This window comes from Pseudorasbora parva, chromosome 10 (genome assembly GCF_024679245.1).
Source record: "Pseudorasbora parva isolate DD20220531a chromosome 10, ASM2467924v1, whole genome shotgun sequence".
Classification (NCBI taxonomy): domain Eukaryota; kingdom Metazoa; phylum Chordata; class Actinopteri; order Cypriniformes; family Gobionidae; genus Pseudorasbora; species Pseudorasbora parva.
This window is the reverse complement of record NC_090181.1, coordinates 711,026-727,916: the sequence shown is the minus strand read 5'-3', so window position 1 is coordinate 727,916 and position 16,891 is coordinate 711,026. Positions and strand designations below refer to the sequence as shown.

At 44.4% G+C, this 16,891-nt stretch overlaps 2 protein-coding genes across 9 annotated transcripts in view; both read left to right on the top strand.

Annotated features, from left to right (window-relative positions):
* Positions 1 to 10,996, top strand: part of LOC137090856 (TOG array regulator of axonemal microtubules protein 1) — a 32,827-nt gene extending 21,831 nt beyond the window's left edge. For 4 of the 5 annotated variants that reach the window (XM_067454820.1, XM_067454816.1, XM_067454819.1 and 1 more), the window contains 8 exons: positions 866 to 1,101; positions 1,919 to 2,077; positions 2,153 to 2,279; positions 3,319 to 3,416; positions 6,425 to 6,620; positions 7,082 to 7,301; positions 7,375 to 7,461; positions 9,888 to 10,996. In XM_067454820.1, the coding sequence (XP_067310921.1) occupies positions 866 to 1,101; positions 1,919 to 2,077; positions 2,153 to 2,279; positions 3,319 to 3,416; positions 6,425 to 6,620; positions 7,082 to 7,301; positions 7,375 to 7,461; positions 9,888 to 10,156 (1,392 nt within the window). In that variant the 3' untranslated portion in view covers positions 10,157 to 10,996. The remainder of the gene's footprint in view (positions 1 to 865; positions 1,102 to 1,918; positions 2,078 to 2,152; positions 2,280 to 3,318; positions 3,417 to 6,424; positions 6,621 to 7,081; positions 7,302 to 7,374; positions 7,462 to 9,887) is intronic. The other variant, XM_067454818.1, reaches the window with a different exon arrangement.
* A 3,717-nt stretch (positions 10,997 to 14,713) lies between these two features.
* Positions 14,714 to 16,891, top strand: part of fancm (FA complementation group M) — a 78,947-nt gene continuing 76,769 nt past the window's right edge. The window contains exons 1-2 of one of the 4 annotated variants that reach the window (XM_067454814.1): positions 14,714 to 15,752; positions 16,675 to 16,847. In XM_067454814.1, the coding sequence (XP_067310915.1) occupies positions 14,984 to 15,752; positions 16,675 to 16,847 (942 nt within the window). In that variant the 5' untranslated portion in view covers positions 14,714 to 14,983. Of the gene's footprint in view, positions 15,753 to 16,100; positions 16,122 to 16,674; positions 16,848 to 16,891 lie in introns of those variants that run through there. The other 3 variants (XM_067454812.1, XM_067454811.1, XM_067454813.1) reach the window with 3 other exon arrangements.

The window sequence follows — 16,891 nt, the reverse complement described above, 5'->3', positions numbered from 1 at the left end:
ACCTGACAGTTATGAACACAGTTTGAATCTGACAGTTATGAACACAGTTTGAACCTGACAGTTATGAACACAGTTTGAATCCGGCAGTTATGAACACAGTTTCAATCTGGCAGTTATGAACACAGTTTGAACCTGACAGTTATGAACACAGTTTGAATCTGACAGTTATGAACACAGTTTGAATCTGACAGTTATGAACACAGTTTGAATCCGACAGTTATGAACACAGTTTGAATCTGGCAGTTATGAACACAGTTTGAATCTGACAGTTATGAACACAGTTTGAATCTGACAGTTATGAACACAGTTTGAATCTGACAGTTATGAACACAGTTTGAATCCGACAGTTATGAACACAGTTTGAATCCGACAGTTATGAACACAGTTTCAATCTGGCAGTTATGAACACAGTTTGAACCTGACAGTTATGAACACAGTTTGAACCTGACAGTTATGAACACAGTTTGAATCTGACAGTTATGAACACAGTTTGAATCTGACAGTTATGAACACAGTTTGAATCCGACAGTTATGAACACAGTTTGAATCTGGCAGTTATGAACACAGTTTGAATCTGACAGTTATGAACACAGTTTGAATCCGGCAGTTATGAACACAGTTTGAATCTGACAGTTATGAACACAGTTTGAATCCGACAGTTATGAACACAGTTTGAATCTGGCAGTTATAAACACAGTTTGAATCTGGCAGTTATATATATTATAAAATTAATTAATTTTATTTGGATATTTAGTTGAAAACGAAATTTTAGTGTCCCCAGATGAGCTGGAACTGGAGTGTGTGTCTGGTCTCTGATTGGCTGGAGCTGGAGTGTGATGTGTGTCTGCTCTCTGATTGGCTGCAGGTTCGTAACCTGCGCTCCGGCGTGTCTCGCGTTGCCGTGGCGGCGCTGGGCGAGATGTTCGTGGCGCTGCAGAAGGGAATGGACCAGGATCTGGACGGCACGGCCCGGGCTCTGCTCCTGAAAGCCGGAGAGTCCAACGCCTTCATCCGGCAGGACGTGGAGCGCGCGCTGGACAGCATGGTGAAGCACTGCAGCCTGAGCCGCTGCTTGAGCGCGCTGATGGCAGGAGGACTCGGGTCAGCACACACTCACTCCGCCATAGACATGCAAACATAGATGCCTCATTCGACCGCTCCAGGAATGTTGACACACTGCCATTTTAGAACGGTCAACACTTCAGATGCTGTCAATCATTACTCGCATAAAATAAAAAAAACAGCAAGCATGAACACACACAACTTACACTGCAAAAATGCTCTTCTTTCTCAGTAATTCTTTCTTGTTTTCAGTCTAAATATCTAAATATTCTTAAATCAAGATGCATTTACTAGATCAGTGAAACGACATAAGATATTTTTTCTTGTTTTGTTGAAAATAAAATCTAACTGAAGAGAGTTTTTGCTTAAAACAGGCAAAATGATCTGCCAATGGGGTGAGAAAAATGATCTTATTTCTGATTGAAATCTTGTTTCTTGTTTCCGTCCCGATCAGAAATCAGATTATTTCTCTCTCCCCATTGGCAGATCATTTTGCCTGTTTTAAGCAAAAACTCTCTTCAGTTAGATTTTATTTTCAACGAAACAAGAATAAATATCTTATGTCGTTTTACTATCCATTATAGAGTACTCTGTACACAACTGCGCGCGACAAACGCTGCCTGTGTGAAAGCAAAAAGTGCACGCGGTGCGACTGCTTTACACACGCGCTGCTTCGGCACTGCCTACGCCCTGCTTACGCGTGCAGTGTGAAGCCGGCGTAAGAAGAGCATGTTTTGCAGTGTGGCGGTCGGCTAACGTATCGCGGCCCATAGAAACAGTCGCTAATGAGGCATCTGCGTATACCTGTCTCCGGCGCGCGCCTGACCTCTGACCTCACCTGTGCTCGTCTCCTCAGGCACCTGAGCGGTGTAGTGCGCAGGTGTGCGGCTCAGCACCTGTGTGTTCTGGTGGAGCGCGCCGGGGCCGCCCGTCTGCTGAGCGGAGCCAAAGATCTGACGGACCGCATTCTGCCCGCCGTCGCCAGGCTGGCCCAGGACTCGTCTCAAGAGGCCAGGTGAGGGGGTCAGAGGTCAGGGGTCAGGGGTCACGCGCCCCAACCCCCCCACTGTCATCACTGTGTCTCTTTCAGGTTCTTCGGCCGACGGATGCTGCTGTTTTTATCCTCTCACCGCGACTTTGATAAAATGATGGAAAAGTTTGTCCCGGCTAAAGACCTGCCGGCTATCAGGGACGCCGTCTTCACGCTCAAAACCAAGGTGTGCCGTCGGTCACACACACACACACACACACACACACACACACACACACACACACACACACACACACACACACACACACACACACACACACACACTGCCCCTAAACCTACCCATCACACACACACACACACACACACACACACACACACACACACACTGCCCCTAAACCTACCCATCACAGGAAACATTCTGCATTTTTACTTTCTCAAAAAAACATCATTTAGTATGTTTTTAAGGCCATTTGAATTATGAGGACATTTGATATGTCCTCATAAACCACATTTATAGTGTAATACCAGTGTAATACCCATGTAGTTATACAAATTTGTGTCCTCATAAACCACATAAACAGGCTCACACACACACACACACTGCCCCTAAACCTACCCATCACACACACACACACACACACACACACACACACACTGCCCCTAAACCTACCCATCACAGGAAACATTCTGCATTTTTACTTTCTCATAAAAACTCCTCCTGTGTGATTTATAAGCCTTTTGTAAAGTGGGGCCATGGGTAATGTCCTCATATTTCACCCTCTCCTGTAATACCTGTGTCATACCCATGGCATTATACACATTTGGGTCCTCACCTCATATGTCCTAAAGCATATTAACACATGCTAATATGTTAAAACATGCTGATTCAAGTTAACAACACTGTAATACACGGTAGCAACAATCCAGTGCATGCTATTAACATGATCGTTCATGTTAGCAATGTGATAAAACGTTAATTCAGTTAAAAAACTTAGCCTACTAATAAATGCTAACAGAATGCCATGTGTGTGTGTGTGTGTGTGTGTGTGTGTGTCTCTGTGCGTGTGTGTCTCTGTGTGTGTGTCTTTGTGTGTGTGTCTGTCTCTCTGTGTGTGTTCATGTGTGTGTGTGTCTCTGTGCGTGTGTGTCTCTGTGTGTGTGTGTGTGTCTGTCTCTGTGTATGTGTGTGTGTGTGTGTGTGTGTGTGTGTGTGTGTGTGTGTGTGTGTGTGTGTGTGTGTGTGTGTGTGTGTGTGTGTATTTCAGGGTCTGGGTGAAATGCCTCAGGACGTGCCGTCTGCGCGGGGCCGGCGCTCTCTTGTGCGCACCTCGTCCCTCACACGTGACCCTCTGACGTCCAGCAGGTAGGAAAATAACACACACACACACACGAACACGAACACACACACACACACACACACACACACATGCATCTGACAGAACTGACATTACTGTAATGTGTACCTTTGGATAAAAGCGTCTGCCAAATGCGTGAATGTAAATCTGGTTCACTATCTTTGTGGGGACTCTCCATAGACAGAAGAGTTTTTATACTGTACAAACTGTACATTCTATCCCCCTACACTGCCCCTAAACCTGCCTATCACACACACATACACACACACACACACACACACACACACACACACACACACACAGAGACACACACACACACACACACACACACACACACACACACACACACACACACACAGGTTTGTTTCACTATATTAGTGAGGACATTACATAGACTTCCATTGATTTTATATCAGGTTAATTATATTTTTTATCCCCTAACCCAACCCCTATCCCTAAACCTACCCATCACACACACACACACACACACACACACACACACACTGCCCCTAAACCTACCCATCACACACACACACACACACACACACACACACACACACACACACACACACACTGCCCCTAAACCTACCCATCACACACACACACACACACACACACACACACACACACACACACACACACACACACTGCCCCTAAACCTACCCATCACACACACACACACACACACACACACACACACACTGCCCCTAAACCTACCCATCACACACACACACACACTGCCCCTAAATCTACCCATCACACACACACACACACACACACACACACACACACACACACACACACACACACTGCCCCTAAACCTACCCATCACACACACACACACACACACACACACACACACACACACACACTGCCCCTAAATCTACCCATCACACACACACACACACACACACACACACACACACACACACACACACACACACACACACTGCCCCTAAACCTACCCATCACACACACACACACACACACACACACACACACACACACACTGCCCCTAAACCTACCCATCACACACACACACACACACACTGCCCCTAAACCTACCCATCACACACACACACACACACACACACTACCCCTAAATCTACCCATCACACACACACACACACACACACACACTGCCCCTAAACCTACCCATCACACACACACACACTGCCCCTAAACCTACCCATCACACACACACACACTGCCCCTAAACCTACCCATCACACACACACACACTGCCCCTAAACCTACCCATCACACACACACACAGCCCCTAAACCTACCCATCACACACACACACACTGCCCCTAAACCTACCCATCACACACACACACACTGCCCCTAAACCTACCCATCACACACACACACACTGCCCCTAAACCTACCCATCACACACACACACACTGCCCCTAAACCTACCCATCACACACACACACACACTGCCCCTATCCCTACCCATCACACACACACACACTGCCCCTAAACCTACCCATCACACACACACACACTGCCCCTAAACCTACCCATCACACACACACACACACACACACACTGCCCCTAAACCTACCCATCACACACACACACACTGCCCCTAAACCTACCCATCACACACACACACACTGCCCCTAAACCTACCCATCACACACACACACACTGCCCCTAAACCTACCCATCACACACACACACACTGCCCCTAAACCTACCCATCACACACACACACACTGCCCCTATCCCTACCCATCACACACACACACACTGCCCCTAAACCTACCCATCACACACACACACACTGCCCCTAAACCTACCCATCACACACACACACTGCCCCTAAACCTACCCATCACACACACACACACTGCCCCTAAACCTACCCATCACACACACACACTGCCCCTAAACCTACCCATCACACACACACACTGCCCCTAAACCTACCCATCACACACACACACACACACACTGCCCCTAAACCTACCCATCACACACACACACACTGCCCCTAAACCTACCCATCACACACACACACACTGCCCCTAAACCTACCCATCACACACACACACACACTGCCCCTATCCCTACCCATCACACACACACACACTGCCCCTAAACCTACCCATCACACACACACACACTGCCCCTAAACCTACCCATCACACACACACACTGCCCCTAAACCTACCCATCACACACACACACTGCCCCTAAACCTACCCATCACACACACACACACACACTGCCCCTAAACCTACCCATCACACACACACACTGCCCCTAAACCTACCCATCACACACACACACACACACTGCCCCTGCCCCTAAACCTACCCATCACACACACACACACACACTGCCCCTGCCCCTAAACCTACCCATCACACACACACACACACACTGCCCCTGCCCCTAAACCTACCCATCACACACACACACACACACACTGCCCCTGCCCCTAAACCTACCCATCACACACACACACACACACTGCCCCTAAACCTACCCATCACACACACACACACACTGCCCCTGCCCCTAAACCTACCCATCACACACACACACACACACACACACACACACTGCCCCTAAACCTACCCATCACACACACACACACACACACACACACACACACACTGCCCCTAAACCTACCCATCACAGGAAACATTCTGCATTTTTACTTTCTCAAAAAATCATCATTTAGTATGTTTTTAAGGCAATTTGAATTATGAGGACATTTGATATGTCCTGATAAACCACATTTATAGAGTAATACCAGTGTAATACCCATGTAGTTATACAAATTTGTGTCCTCATAAACCACATAAACAGGCTCACACACACACACACACACACACACACACACACACACACACACACACACACCCTGAACCAGTCCAATGTCACACTAGTGGGTCATTTTCATATTTGACTATATAAGTGAGGACATTTGTGCCCCGACAAGTATTGCCAATCAAGGAACACACACACACAGACTCACACACACTCTTGTCTTCAGCAGAGACTGTGGTCAGTGTGTGAGTAAAGCGTCCGCACACACACACACACACAGCCTGGCGGACAGGAGTGAGTATGTGAAGCAGATGAAGGCGCTGCTGAGCTCCAGAGACTTCAGAGAGAGGATGAAGGCCATCGATCAGCTGGTGTGTGACTGCACAGAGAGCCCGGCGCTGGTCATCGGCAGCCTGTTCCCGGTAACTCACCTCTGACCTTATCATGACCTTGCTTTATTTCATCAGCATCATTCAAAACATGAACAATTTTTTGAAATTACATTTAAAGGGTTACTTCAGTGATTTAGCATTGAGCTCTGTATTTGACAATCTGGACAATAAATACTCAGATGACGCAAAATGGCAGACTGATTTGAAGACGCTTAATCGCTTTTTAGCATGTTTACACACACACACTGCCCCTAAACCTTCCCATCACACACACACACACACACACTGTGAGCCTTGGCCGCCCATGACCCTGTGGCCGGTTCTCCACTTGGAGTTCTTTTGATAGATACTGACCACTGCAGACCGGGAACAGCCCACAAGAGCTGCAGTTTTATTTCAAGTTACAAAAGTTTTTTTAGGGTTTTAGTTCATAGAAGATCTTAACGTCCCATGATAGTGATGATGATGATGGTGTGTGTGTGTGTGTGCAGGTGTTTGACGCTCTGAAGGCTCGTCTGCAGGAGTCCAACAGTAAAGTGAACCTGCGAGCGCTGGAGGCCTTACAGCCAATCGTGGCCCAGCTGAAGGACGGCCTGGCTCCGGTGCTCAACATCCTCATTCCCGCCGTCGTGGACAATCACCTGAACTCCAAGAACAGCTCCGTCTCCACTGCGGCTCTGGGGGCCGTTCAGGCGCTCATCCTCAACGTCGGTGGGTTGACCGTGAGTGTGTCCTATAACACACTGCTGCCGTAACCTGCTCACTGTGGCCTCGTGTGTTTCAGACAACAGCCTTCTCCTGCAGCCCTTCTGCGCTAAAGCTCAGTATCTGAGCGGGAAGGCCAAGCTGGATATGATCGAGAAGGTCGCAGGTGAGAGAGAAGCTCCACTAGAGCCGATCATTCCTCATATTCTCCAGCGGCTCCTGTCTGTCAGTAACTCTGCAGGAAATGCTCTTCTCACTCAGTATTTTTGTCTTGTTTCTAGTCCAAACATCTAAAAATTATTAAAACAAGAAGTATTTACTAGACAAGCAAAAGTAATTGTCCTGTTTTGGGGAAAAATAACTCAAAATGAAGAGAGTTTTTGCTTAAAATAAGATAAATAATCTGCCAATGGGGTGAGAAAAATAATCTTAACTCAAACAGAAAACAAGATTATTTTTCTCACCCCATTGGCAGATTATTTATCTTATTTTAAGCAAAAACTCTCTTCATTTTGAGTTATTTTCCCCAAAACAAGACAATTACTTTTGCTTGTCTAGTAAATACTTCTTGTTTTAAGAATTTTTAGATGTTTGGACTAGAAACAAGACAAAAATACTGAGAAAGGCCCCGTTCACACCGCCAGCGACACGCAGTGACATGATCCCATTCATTTCAATGGAGCGCTGGCGACTTCCGGCGACAGGACCGACAGTGACCGTTGGCGACAGAATGTGGGCGTGTCAAGCGACACGAGACACGCGACAAAAGTTCAGAAATTTCAACTTTATGCAAACGAGAAGCGATGTTCGCGAGCGACAACCAATAGGAGTGAAGTCAGTGGAGTGCACGTGATCCGTCTGCTGTACTGCTACTGCGGTGTCCGGAGGAGTTGTTGATATTCGCTTTTAGCAAGCCCCCTGTTCTTTATAACATGTCTCTGTGTAGCCTACATACAGAGACACATTTAAAAAAATGATGCATGGAAAAACGTGTCTGGGATTGCGGGGATATAAAGTAAGTTTTGACTAAACTGCATGCAATATAGTCTACCTATTACAGTACAGTGTGTATGTATTCTAATAACTTGCTCTATTCTGCAAAACACTAGTAATAAAAACGGTACTATAGTACAAATATATTTAATGACGTTTATATGCAACCCGTAGTGGGAACGCCCACTAGCGACATGAATCTCTGGCACTGGCGACATGCAGTGACAAAATCGCTGGCGGTGTGAACGGGGCTTGAGAAAAGCTTTTTTTGCAGTGTAGTTCCTGTGTGTGTGAAGCTCCTCCTTCTGAAACACACACTGTGCTCTGATTGGTTGACTGGAGCGGTGTGTTGTGATTGGTGTTTGGGAAATGTCCCGCCCCTTACCATAACCGGCAGTCTCAATCATAGACTGTAAGGCCGTAGTGTCCGTGACGTCACCTATGGGATTCTGAAGAGCCGTTCTGAAGAGTAAAGAAGAGACGAGCTGGGCGTCGCCATCTTAGCAGCGCATCCCGGATAACAGAGAAAGAGGCGGGACATGGGCGGAGCTTAGGTGATGACTAACAGACAGCGGATAAACAGCAATCCACATGTCACTCAAAGTAACCACGCCCTTAATTATGCAGAACTTTAAGGCTTTATACAATGTAAACATATGAGTTATACAAATATTCACCCCCTCACAGTCGTCATTAGGGTCAAAATTAGCCGTATAGACCAAAACCACAATCTGTCTCAGACTGTAAACATGTTTTATTCTGCTGTAAAGTTGGGCATTTTAACATGAGGCTCAATGAGATTCTGCTCCTTCTGGAGCCGCTCTAGTGGCCAGTGGAGGAACTGCAGTTTAAGTCACTTCTGTATTGTATTAAGAGGGACTGGGGGAGGAGCCACTCGGTTCAACACGCTACTAACTCACCCAGGCCCCGCCCGTTTATTCTGCACATTAATTATTATAATGAGGAATATTGTGGCGTGTCAAAACTCAAGATGGCGGTGTTTATAGGATCTCAGAAATACTGATAGAAAGAGGAGCTGGCGCTTCAGTGCTGTGTGTGTGTGTGTGTGTGTGTGTGTGTGTGTGTGTGTGTGTGTGTGTGTGTGTGTGTGATGGGTAGGTTTAGGGGCTGTGTGTGTGTGTGTGTGTGTGTGTGTGATGGGTAGGTTTAGGGGCTGTGTGTGTGTGTGTGTGTGTGTGTGTATGTGTGTGTGTGTGATGGGTAGGTTTAGGGGCTGTGTGTGTGTGTGTGTGTGTGTGTGTGTGTATATGTGTGTGTGTGTGATGGGTAGGTTTAGGGGCTGTGTGTGTGTGTGTGTGTGTGTATATGTGTGTGTGTGTGATGGGTAGGTTTAGGGGCTGTGTGTGTGTGTGTGTGTGTGTGTGTGTGATGGGTAGGTTTAGGGGCAGTGTGTGTGTGTGTGTGTGTGTGATGGGTAGGTTTAGGGGCTGTGTGTGTGTGTGTGTGTGTGTGTGTGATGGGTAGGTTTAGGGGCAGAGTAAGGGGATAGAATGTACAGTTTGGCCAGTGTAAAATCCATTACACTTATGGAAAGTCCCCACAATTTACAAAAACCTAACGTGTGTGTGTGTGTTTCAGAGCTGGTGACGGAGCTGTATCCGCGTAAGCCGCAGCTGGTGGAGCAGAAGGTTCTCCCGCTCCTCTGGAAGCTGCTCGGCTCGTCCTGCAGCAGTGGAAGCGTCCGGACGGCCGCCGCTAAGCTAGCCGAAGCTCTGCACTCACACATGGGCCGCGCGCTAATGGACTGTGCTAGCGGTCAGTCCGCGGGAGTCCAGAGTGATCTGAACCAGCTCCTGCGGACCCAGCACACACACTCACACACACACACACACTCACTCTCTACCTGAACACACACACGCTGCTAAAAATGCTCTTCTTTCTCAGTCATTCTGTCTCGTTTCCAGTCTAAATATCTAAATATTCTTAACTCAAGATGATTTACTAGATCAGTAAAACAACAGGAGATATTTTTTCTTGTTTTGTTAAAAATAAAATCTAAATGAAGAGAGTTTTTGCTTAAAACAGGCAAAATGATCTGCCAATGGGGTGAGAGAAATAATCTTATTTCTGATTGAAATCTGGTTTCTTGTTTCCGACAGAAATAAGATTATTTATATTAAGATTTTGCTTTAAGAATATTTAGATATTTGGGCTGAAGACAAGACAAAGTTACTGAGTAAGAAGAGCAGTTTTTGCAGTGCACACTCACTCTCTACCTACACACACACACACACACACACACACACACACACTCTGTACCGGAGCGCAGTGCCTGAGGCGAGAGGGCAGATGGACCGGTCCAGACTGCAGATGTCACTTTAAAGCTCATGAACTCTCTGTGGTTCTGTCCGCCGCTGTGCTCTGGGCGGTTTCTGAGAGCCGTGAGCTGATTATGGATCTTCTGTACTGTATAATAGCGCAGTATTAGCTGTACTGTACCGGTGCAGTGGTTCTGGTTCTGTCCCGTTGCGTGACCAGATAAGAGGACGACAGACGCCTCTGGATGTGAAGCCGCTGTATTTCTGTCAATGTGAAGCTTTATGATCATAATAATAATAATAATAATAATACAGGTGAGTTCATGTCCAGGTGTAGTTCTCAGTAGTGCCACACAGCCTTTATGAGATTCCACATTAAATTATATGAGAGAGAGATTTATCTATATAATAAAGTGTCTTATTTCTGTACACACTTGTGATGGTTTCTCTGATTCTACACACACTGGGGTCCAGTTACTCCATATATGAGCTTAATAATGACTAATATACTGCACTAAATACATATTATTCATATACTAGTCACTTTAACAGTTCAGTGACACACTAAAGACAAAACATGACAATATAAATACAGGAGAAAAGAGTTCATATCTATATTAATATATAATAATAATAATACATTTTATTTATAATGCACTTTATATTAAACAAAATCTCAAAGTGCTACAGAATTAAAAAAACAAAACAATCAACAACAATAAATAAATAAAATAAAATAAATTAAACAAGTAACAAGTCAATTAAAAGCTCTGCTAAAAAGGTGTGTTGTAAGACCACGCTTAAAAGCATCTATAGTCTGTGGAGTCCGCAGGTGGTCAGGGAGAGCAGAAGGCCCGATCCCCCAGAGTACGGAGATTGGCTGTGGGAGTTTTGAGGCGATACAGCGAAACAGAGCGGAGGTTACGAGTGGCTGTTTGTGTGGTGAGGAGTTCCTTGAGATAGGAGGGAGCATCACCATGGATGCACTGGTGGGTAAGGAGAGAGATCTTGTACTCGATCCTGAACGACACAGGAAGCCAGTGGAGTGATTTTAGAATGGGGGTGATATGGTCGTATTTGCGCACCCTCATGAGGATCCTAGCAGCGCTGTTCTGAATACACTGCAGCCTCTGGAGATGTTTGCTAAGGATGCCAATAAGGAGCGCATTGCAGTAGTCCAGCCTGGAGGAGATAAAGGCATGGACAAGCTTCTCCGCATCAGCCAGTGATAGAATGGGACGAAGTTTGGCAATGTTTCTGAGGTGGAAGAAGGAGGTCTTACACAGGTGTTTGATGTGCGCTTCAAAAGTAAGCTGTGATTCCATTCTGACCCCCAGATTTGTGACTGAAGTGGAAAGAGGAATGACCTGATCAGAGAAAGCAATGCTGGTGATAACGGACTTCTGGACCTGAAGTGGAGTGCCGACTAGGATAGCTTCAGTCTTGGAGCTGTTTAGCTGCAGAAAGTTTTGCTTCATCCACGCCTTTATCTCATCCAGGCAAGTGATCAAAGTGGATGGTGTGAGGTCAGCAGAGGGAGATGAACTTGTCCTAAAGTAAAGTTGAGTGTCATCAGCATAGCAGTGAAAAGAAATCCCATGCCGGTTGATGAGACGGCCAAGGGGGAGCATGTAGAGAATGAACAGGGTGGGTCCGAGCACTGAGCCTTGAGGGACACCGCAGGTGACATTGTGTGACAGGGATGTAGCTTCTCCTAACGCAACATATTCAGTTCTCCCAGTGAGATAAGAAGAAAACCAGTTTCAATATATAATGCAACTATACAATAATGTATGAATCTACCATGAAGTGTCTTAGTCCAAGGGTTCTGGTCAAATATAATCCTCTACAATTATATATATATAAAACTGTAATAATTTAAACACTCTAAATAAAAATAAAAATTACATTTAAAAAATATATATATTTATATACATGTATATATGACATTAAATATATAATTAAAAGATAATTAAACAATTTATATAAACATATGTATACAAAATTATATATAAAATGTAATTTACAAATAGTTTTTAAATAAAGATATATATATATATTTTAATATATTTGTACTTATTGTTAATGTTTATTATTAATTATTAAAAAAAATTATAAATGTTTGAATCTAACATGATGATGAAGTTTCTTAATCCAAGGGATTTTGGTCAAATATGATGCTCTAGAATTAATATATATATATATATATATATATATATATATATATATATATATATATATATATATATATATATATATATATATATATATATATATATATATGCATGTTTGTGTGTGTATAAACACTTTAAATACAATTATTTTTAAATAGACATATTATATATATGACAGTAAATAAATAATTACAAATGTATATTTAAAAATGTTTTTAAATATTTGTATACAAAATTATATATACAATTTACAAATACTTTTTAATAGTTTTTAAATATATATTTTCAAATATTTTTGTAATTATTGTTTATTATTAATTTGTATTATTACGTGAGGTCATCTACAATAAATATTATTTTAAATATAAAGAGCTTTTTATACAGTGACAAACCCCCAAAATATTATAAATGTATGAAATAATACCTGGGGGATTTTCTGCTTCTGTTACACCGACACTACAATCAACATAAATTCATTTGTATTTTTAGAGTTCTAATTTAATAATTAAAAATGTATTGTGTTGAAAATGTGTAAAATATTACCTGGAGAATCTTTTTTTTTTCTACTAAACTGACATTATTTTTAATGTTTAATAAACCTGAACAATCCATTAAAGCTTTACATTATTATGAAATATATATATATATATTTTATTTTTATTTATTTATTTTTATTGCAGATATAAGTAAACATTACATCCAATTATCTTAACAAGCAACAATGGATGACAAGGTTCTATAAGTAGAACAGTGGGAAGGAAGGGAAGAGAAAAAAGGAAAAAAAGAAAAAGAAATAAATTACAGAGGCAATAAGTAAGTTATATCATTTCTAACAAGTCATTGTATAGTTCCACAAGTTTGACACTTTTTTTGGTATTAATTTTTTAAGTGTCCTAATTAAATAGTTTAAGTCACAAAGGTAATTATTCAATTTGGGTATTAATGATGAAAATTTACATTTATTACTACATTTTGGGTCATGAATGCTCTTGTCTTCGATCAGAAAATTTTGTTCAATTTTAGTTATCTTATCAAAAGCTAAATGACATCTCATTAAATGACTAAGTCCTTTCGGTATAGCTTTAACCACTGTGAGAAATTCTTTATGTACAACAGGAAAATTATGTTTGGACATGAAATCATAATAAGAATAAAGATTCCCTCGAGGATCTAGGATATCACAAAGATAATCAATACCCTTTTCATGCCAATATTCAAGGAAAATCGACTTGTTCTTAACTAAGATGTCCTCATTATCCCATAGCTTCACTTTATGGGGGGAGAAATTGTGAACAAAACAAAGTTTCCATGCCAGAAGAGCTTGTGCATGAAATGTAGAGAGTTTTACTTTAGAAGAAGAGAAGTTACAGGTTAACCGGAAATTAAGACCTCCAACTTTTTTAAAGATATTGTGAGGGATAAAATACCAGCTTGAGTCTGGAGAATTAACACAATTCTTTACCCATTTCACTTTGAAAGTATTATTAATTTCAACACATTTAAGCATGTCAAAGCCTCCATCAGCCTGTTTACCGCATAAAACCTGTTTTTTCAAATGTTGATTTTTGTTTTTCCAAAAAAAATTGAACATTAAACTATTGATTTGTTTACAAGTATTATTATGGACAAACAGTGAAAGGGATAAATATATGAAGCGAGATAGACCTTAAGCTGTTATTAAGAGAATTCGACCAAGAAGTGATAAATCTCTTTGAAGCCAATTGTTAAATATTAGTTTTGTCTTTTTAACTTTAGGAAGAAAATTCATTTCTTGCCTTAAGGTGATTTTCTTACTTATATAGATGCCAAGATACTTCACACTGTCTTTGATGGGTATATTACAAACAGAGGTTTCAATGTTATCAAATAAACAAAGAATTTCGCATTTAGGAATGTTAAGTTTTAAGCCAGAAGCTTCTTATTATGAAATATTTCAGCATCCTGCGCGCTCTACACGTCACAGGAACACGCCGCCCGCGCATGCGCACCTTCACACCCAGTGACGTCAGCCGTACGCGCGCCACATTCGATCAGCCGTTTCGCTCGCGCTCTTGTTTATGTTTGTTTAGAAGATGAAAACTTGAATAATGTTCTCGGTTTGAGCGTCTAACGCGCGCGATGTAAGCGTCGCGGAGCGGGAAGAGACGCGGGATGTTTGATCTGACGGGATTCGACCGTTCGGTTATTACCGGTAATATTTAACGTTACTGCCGATGATTATGATGGTGGTTATGATTCTACAATGAGCTCCAATCAGAGGACTTTATTCCAGTCATGGGGCTGCAGTGTGTCTCACGGAGACCAGAGCAAAACCAGTTCAGACAAGAAGAAAACTACCTCAAACCAGAGGAAAACTACCTCAGACTGGACCAAAACCACCGCAGACAAGAGGAAAACCACCTCAAACTGGTCCGAAACCACCTCAGATCAGAGGAAAACCACCTCAAACTGGGCCGAAACCACCTCAGATCAGAGAAAAACCACCTCAAACTGGTCCGAAACCACCTCAGATCAGAGGAAAACCACCTCAAATTGGGCAAAAATTACCTCAGACACATCAAACTGGACCGAAACCACCCCAGACTGGACCAAAACCAGCCCAGCGCAGGCGGCCAGTAGGAGTCTATGGGCCGAGACCGCGGCTGCTGCTGATGATGATGATGACGTGATGCTCGTGGCCGTGTGCGAGGCCGAGCGCGCTCTGCAGGCCGGTTCCGAGCCGGGCTTCGACCCGTCCGCGGGCCGGATCTGGATCTACCCCACTAACCTGCCCGTCCGCGAGTACCAGCTGCGGATCTGCGAGGCGGCGCTGCTGCGGAACTCGCTGGTCTGCCTGCCCACCGGCCTGGGCAAAACCTTCATCGCCGCCGTGCTCATGTACAACTACTACCGCTGGTTCCCCGCGGGCAAGATCGTGTTCATGGCGCCGACCAAACCGCTGGTGGCGCAGCAGATCCAGGCGTGCTACGGGCTCATGGGCATCCCACAGCCGCACATGGCGGAGCTCACAGGTCAGAGGCTCACACACACACACACACTCCCACAGCCGCACATGGCGGAGCTCACAGGTCAGAGGCTCACACACACACACACACACACACACACACACACACACACACACACACACACACACACACACTCACACTCACTCCCACAGCCGCACATGGCGGAGCTCACAGGTCAGAGGCTCACACACACACACACACACACACACACACACTCACATGGCGGAGCTCACAGGTCAGAGGCACACACACACACACACACACACACACACACACACACACACACACTCACTCCCACAGCCGCACATGGCGGAGCTCACAGGTCAGAGGCTCACACACACACACTCCCACAGCCGCACATGGCGGAGCTCACAGGTCAGAGGCACACACACACACACACTGCCCCTAAACCTACCCATCACACACACACACACACACTGCCCCTACACCTACCCATCACACACACACACACACTGCCCCTACACCTACCCATCACACACACACACACACACACACACTGCCCCTAAACCTACCCATCACACACACACACACACACACACACTGCCCCTAAACCTACCCATCACACACACACACACACACACACACTGCCCCTAAACCTACCCATCACACACACACACACACACACACACACACACTGCCCCTACACCTACCCATCACACACACACACACACACAGCCCCTAAACCTACCCATCACAGGAAACATTCTGCATTTTTACTTTCTCATAAAAACTCCTCCTGTGTGATTTATAAGCCTTTTGTAAAGTGGGGCCATGGGTAATGTCCTCATATTTCACCCTCTCCTGTAATACCTGTGTCATACCCATGGCATTAAACACATTTGGGTCCTCATATGTCACAAAAACATCTCTCTCTCTCCCCTGTGTGTGTGTGTGTGTGTGTGTGTAGGCTCCACGGCGGCGCAGCAGCGGCGAGAGCTCTGGCGCTCCAGGCGTGTTTTCTTCTTGACTCCTCAGGTGATGGTGAACGATCTGTCCCGAAACTCCTGTCCGGCCAATCAGGTCAAGTGTGTGGTCATCGACGAGGCCCACAAGGCCACGGGCAATCACGCCTACTGTCAGGTACACACACACACACAAACTCACTCACACACAGAAACTCATAT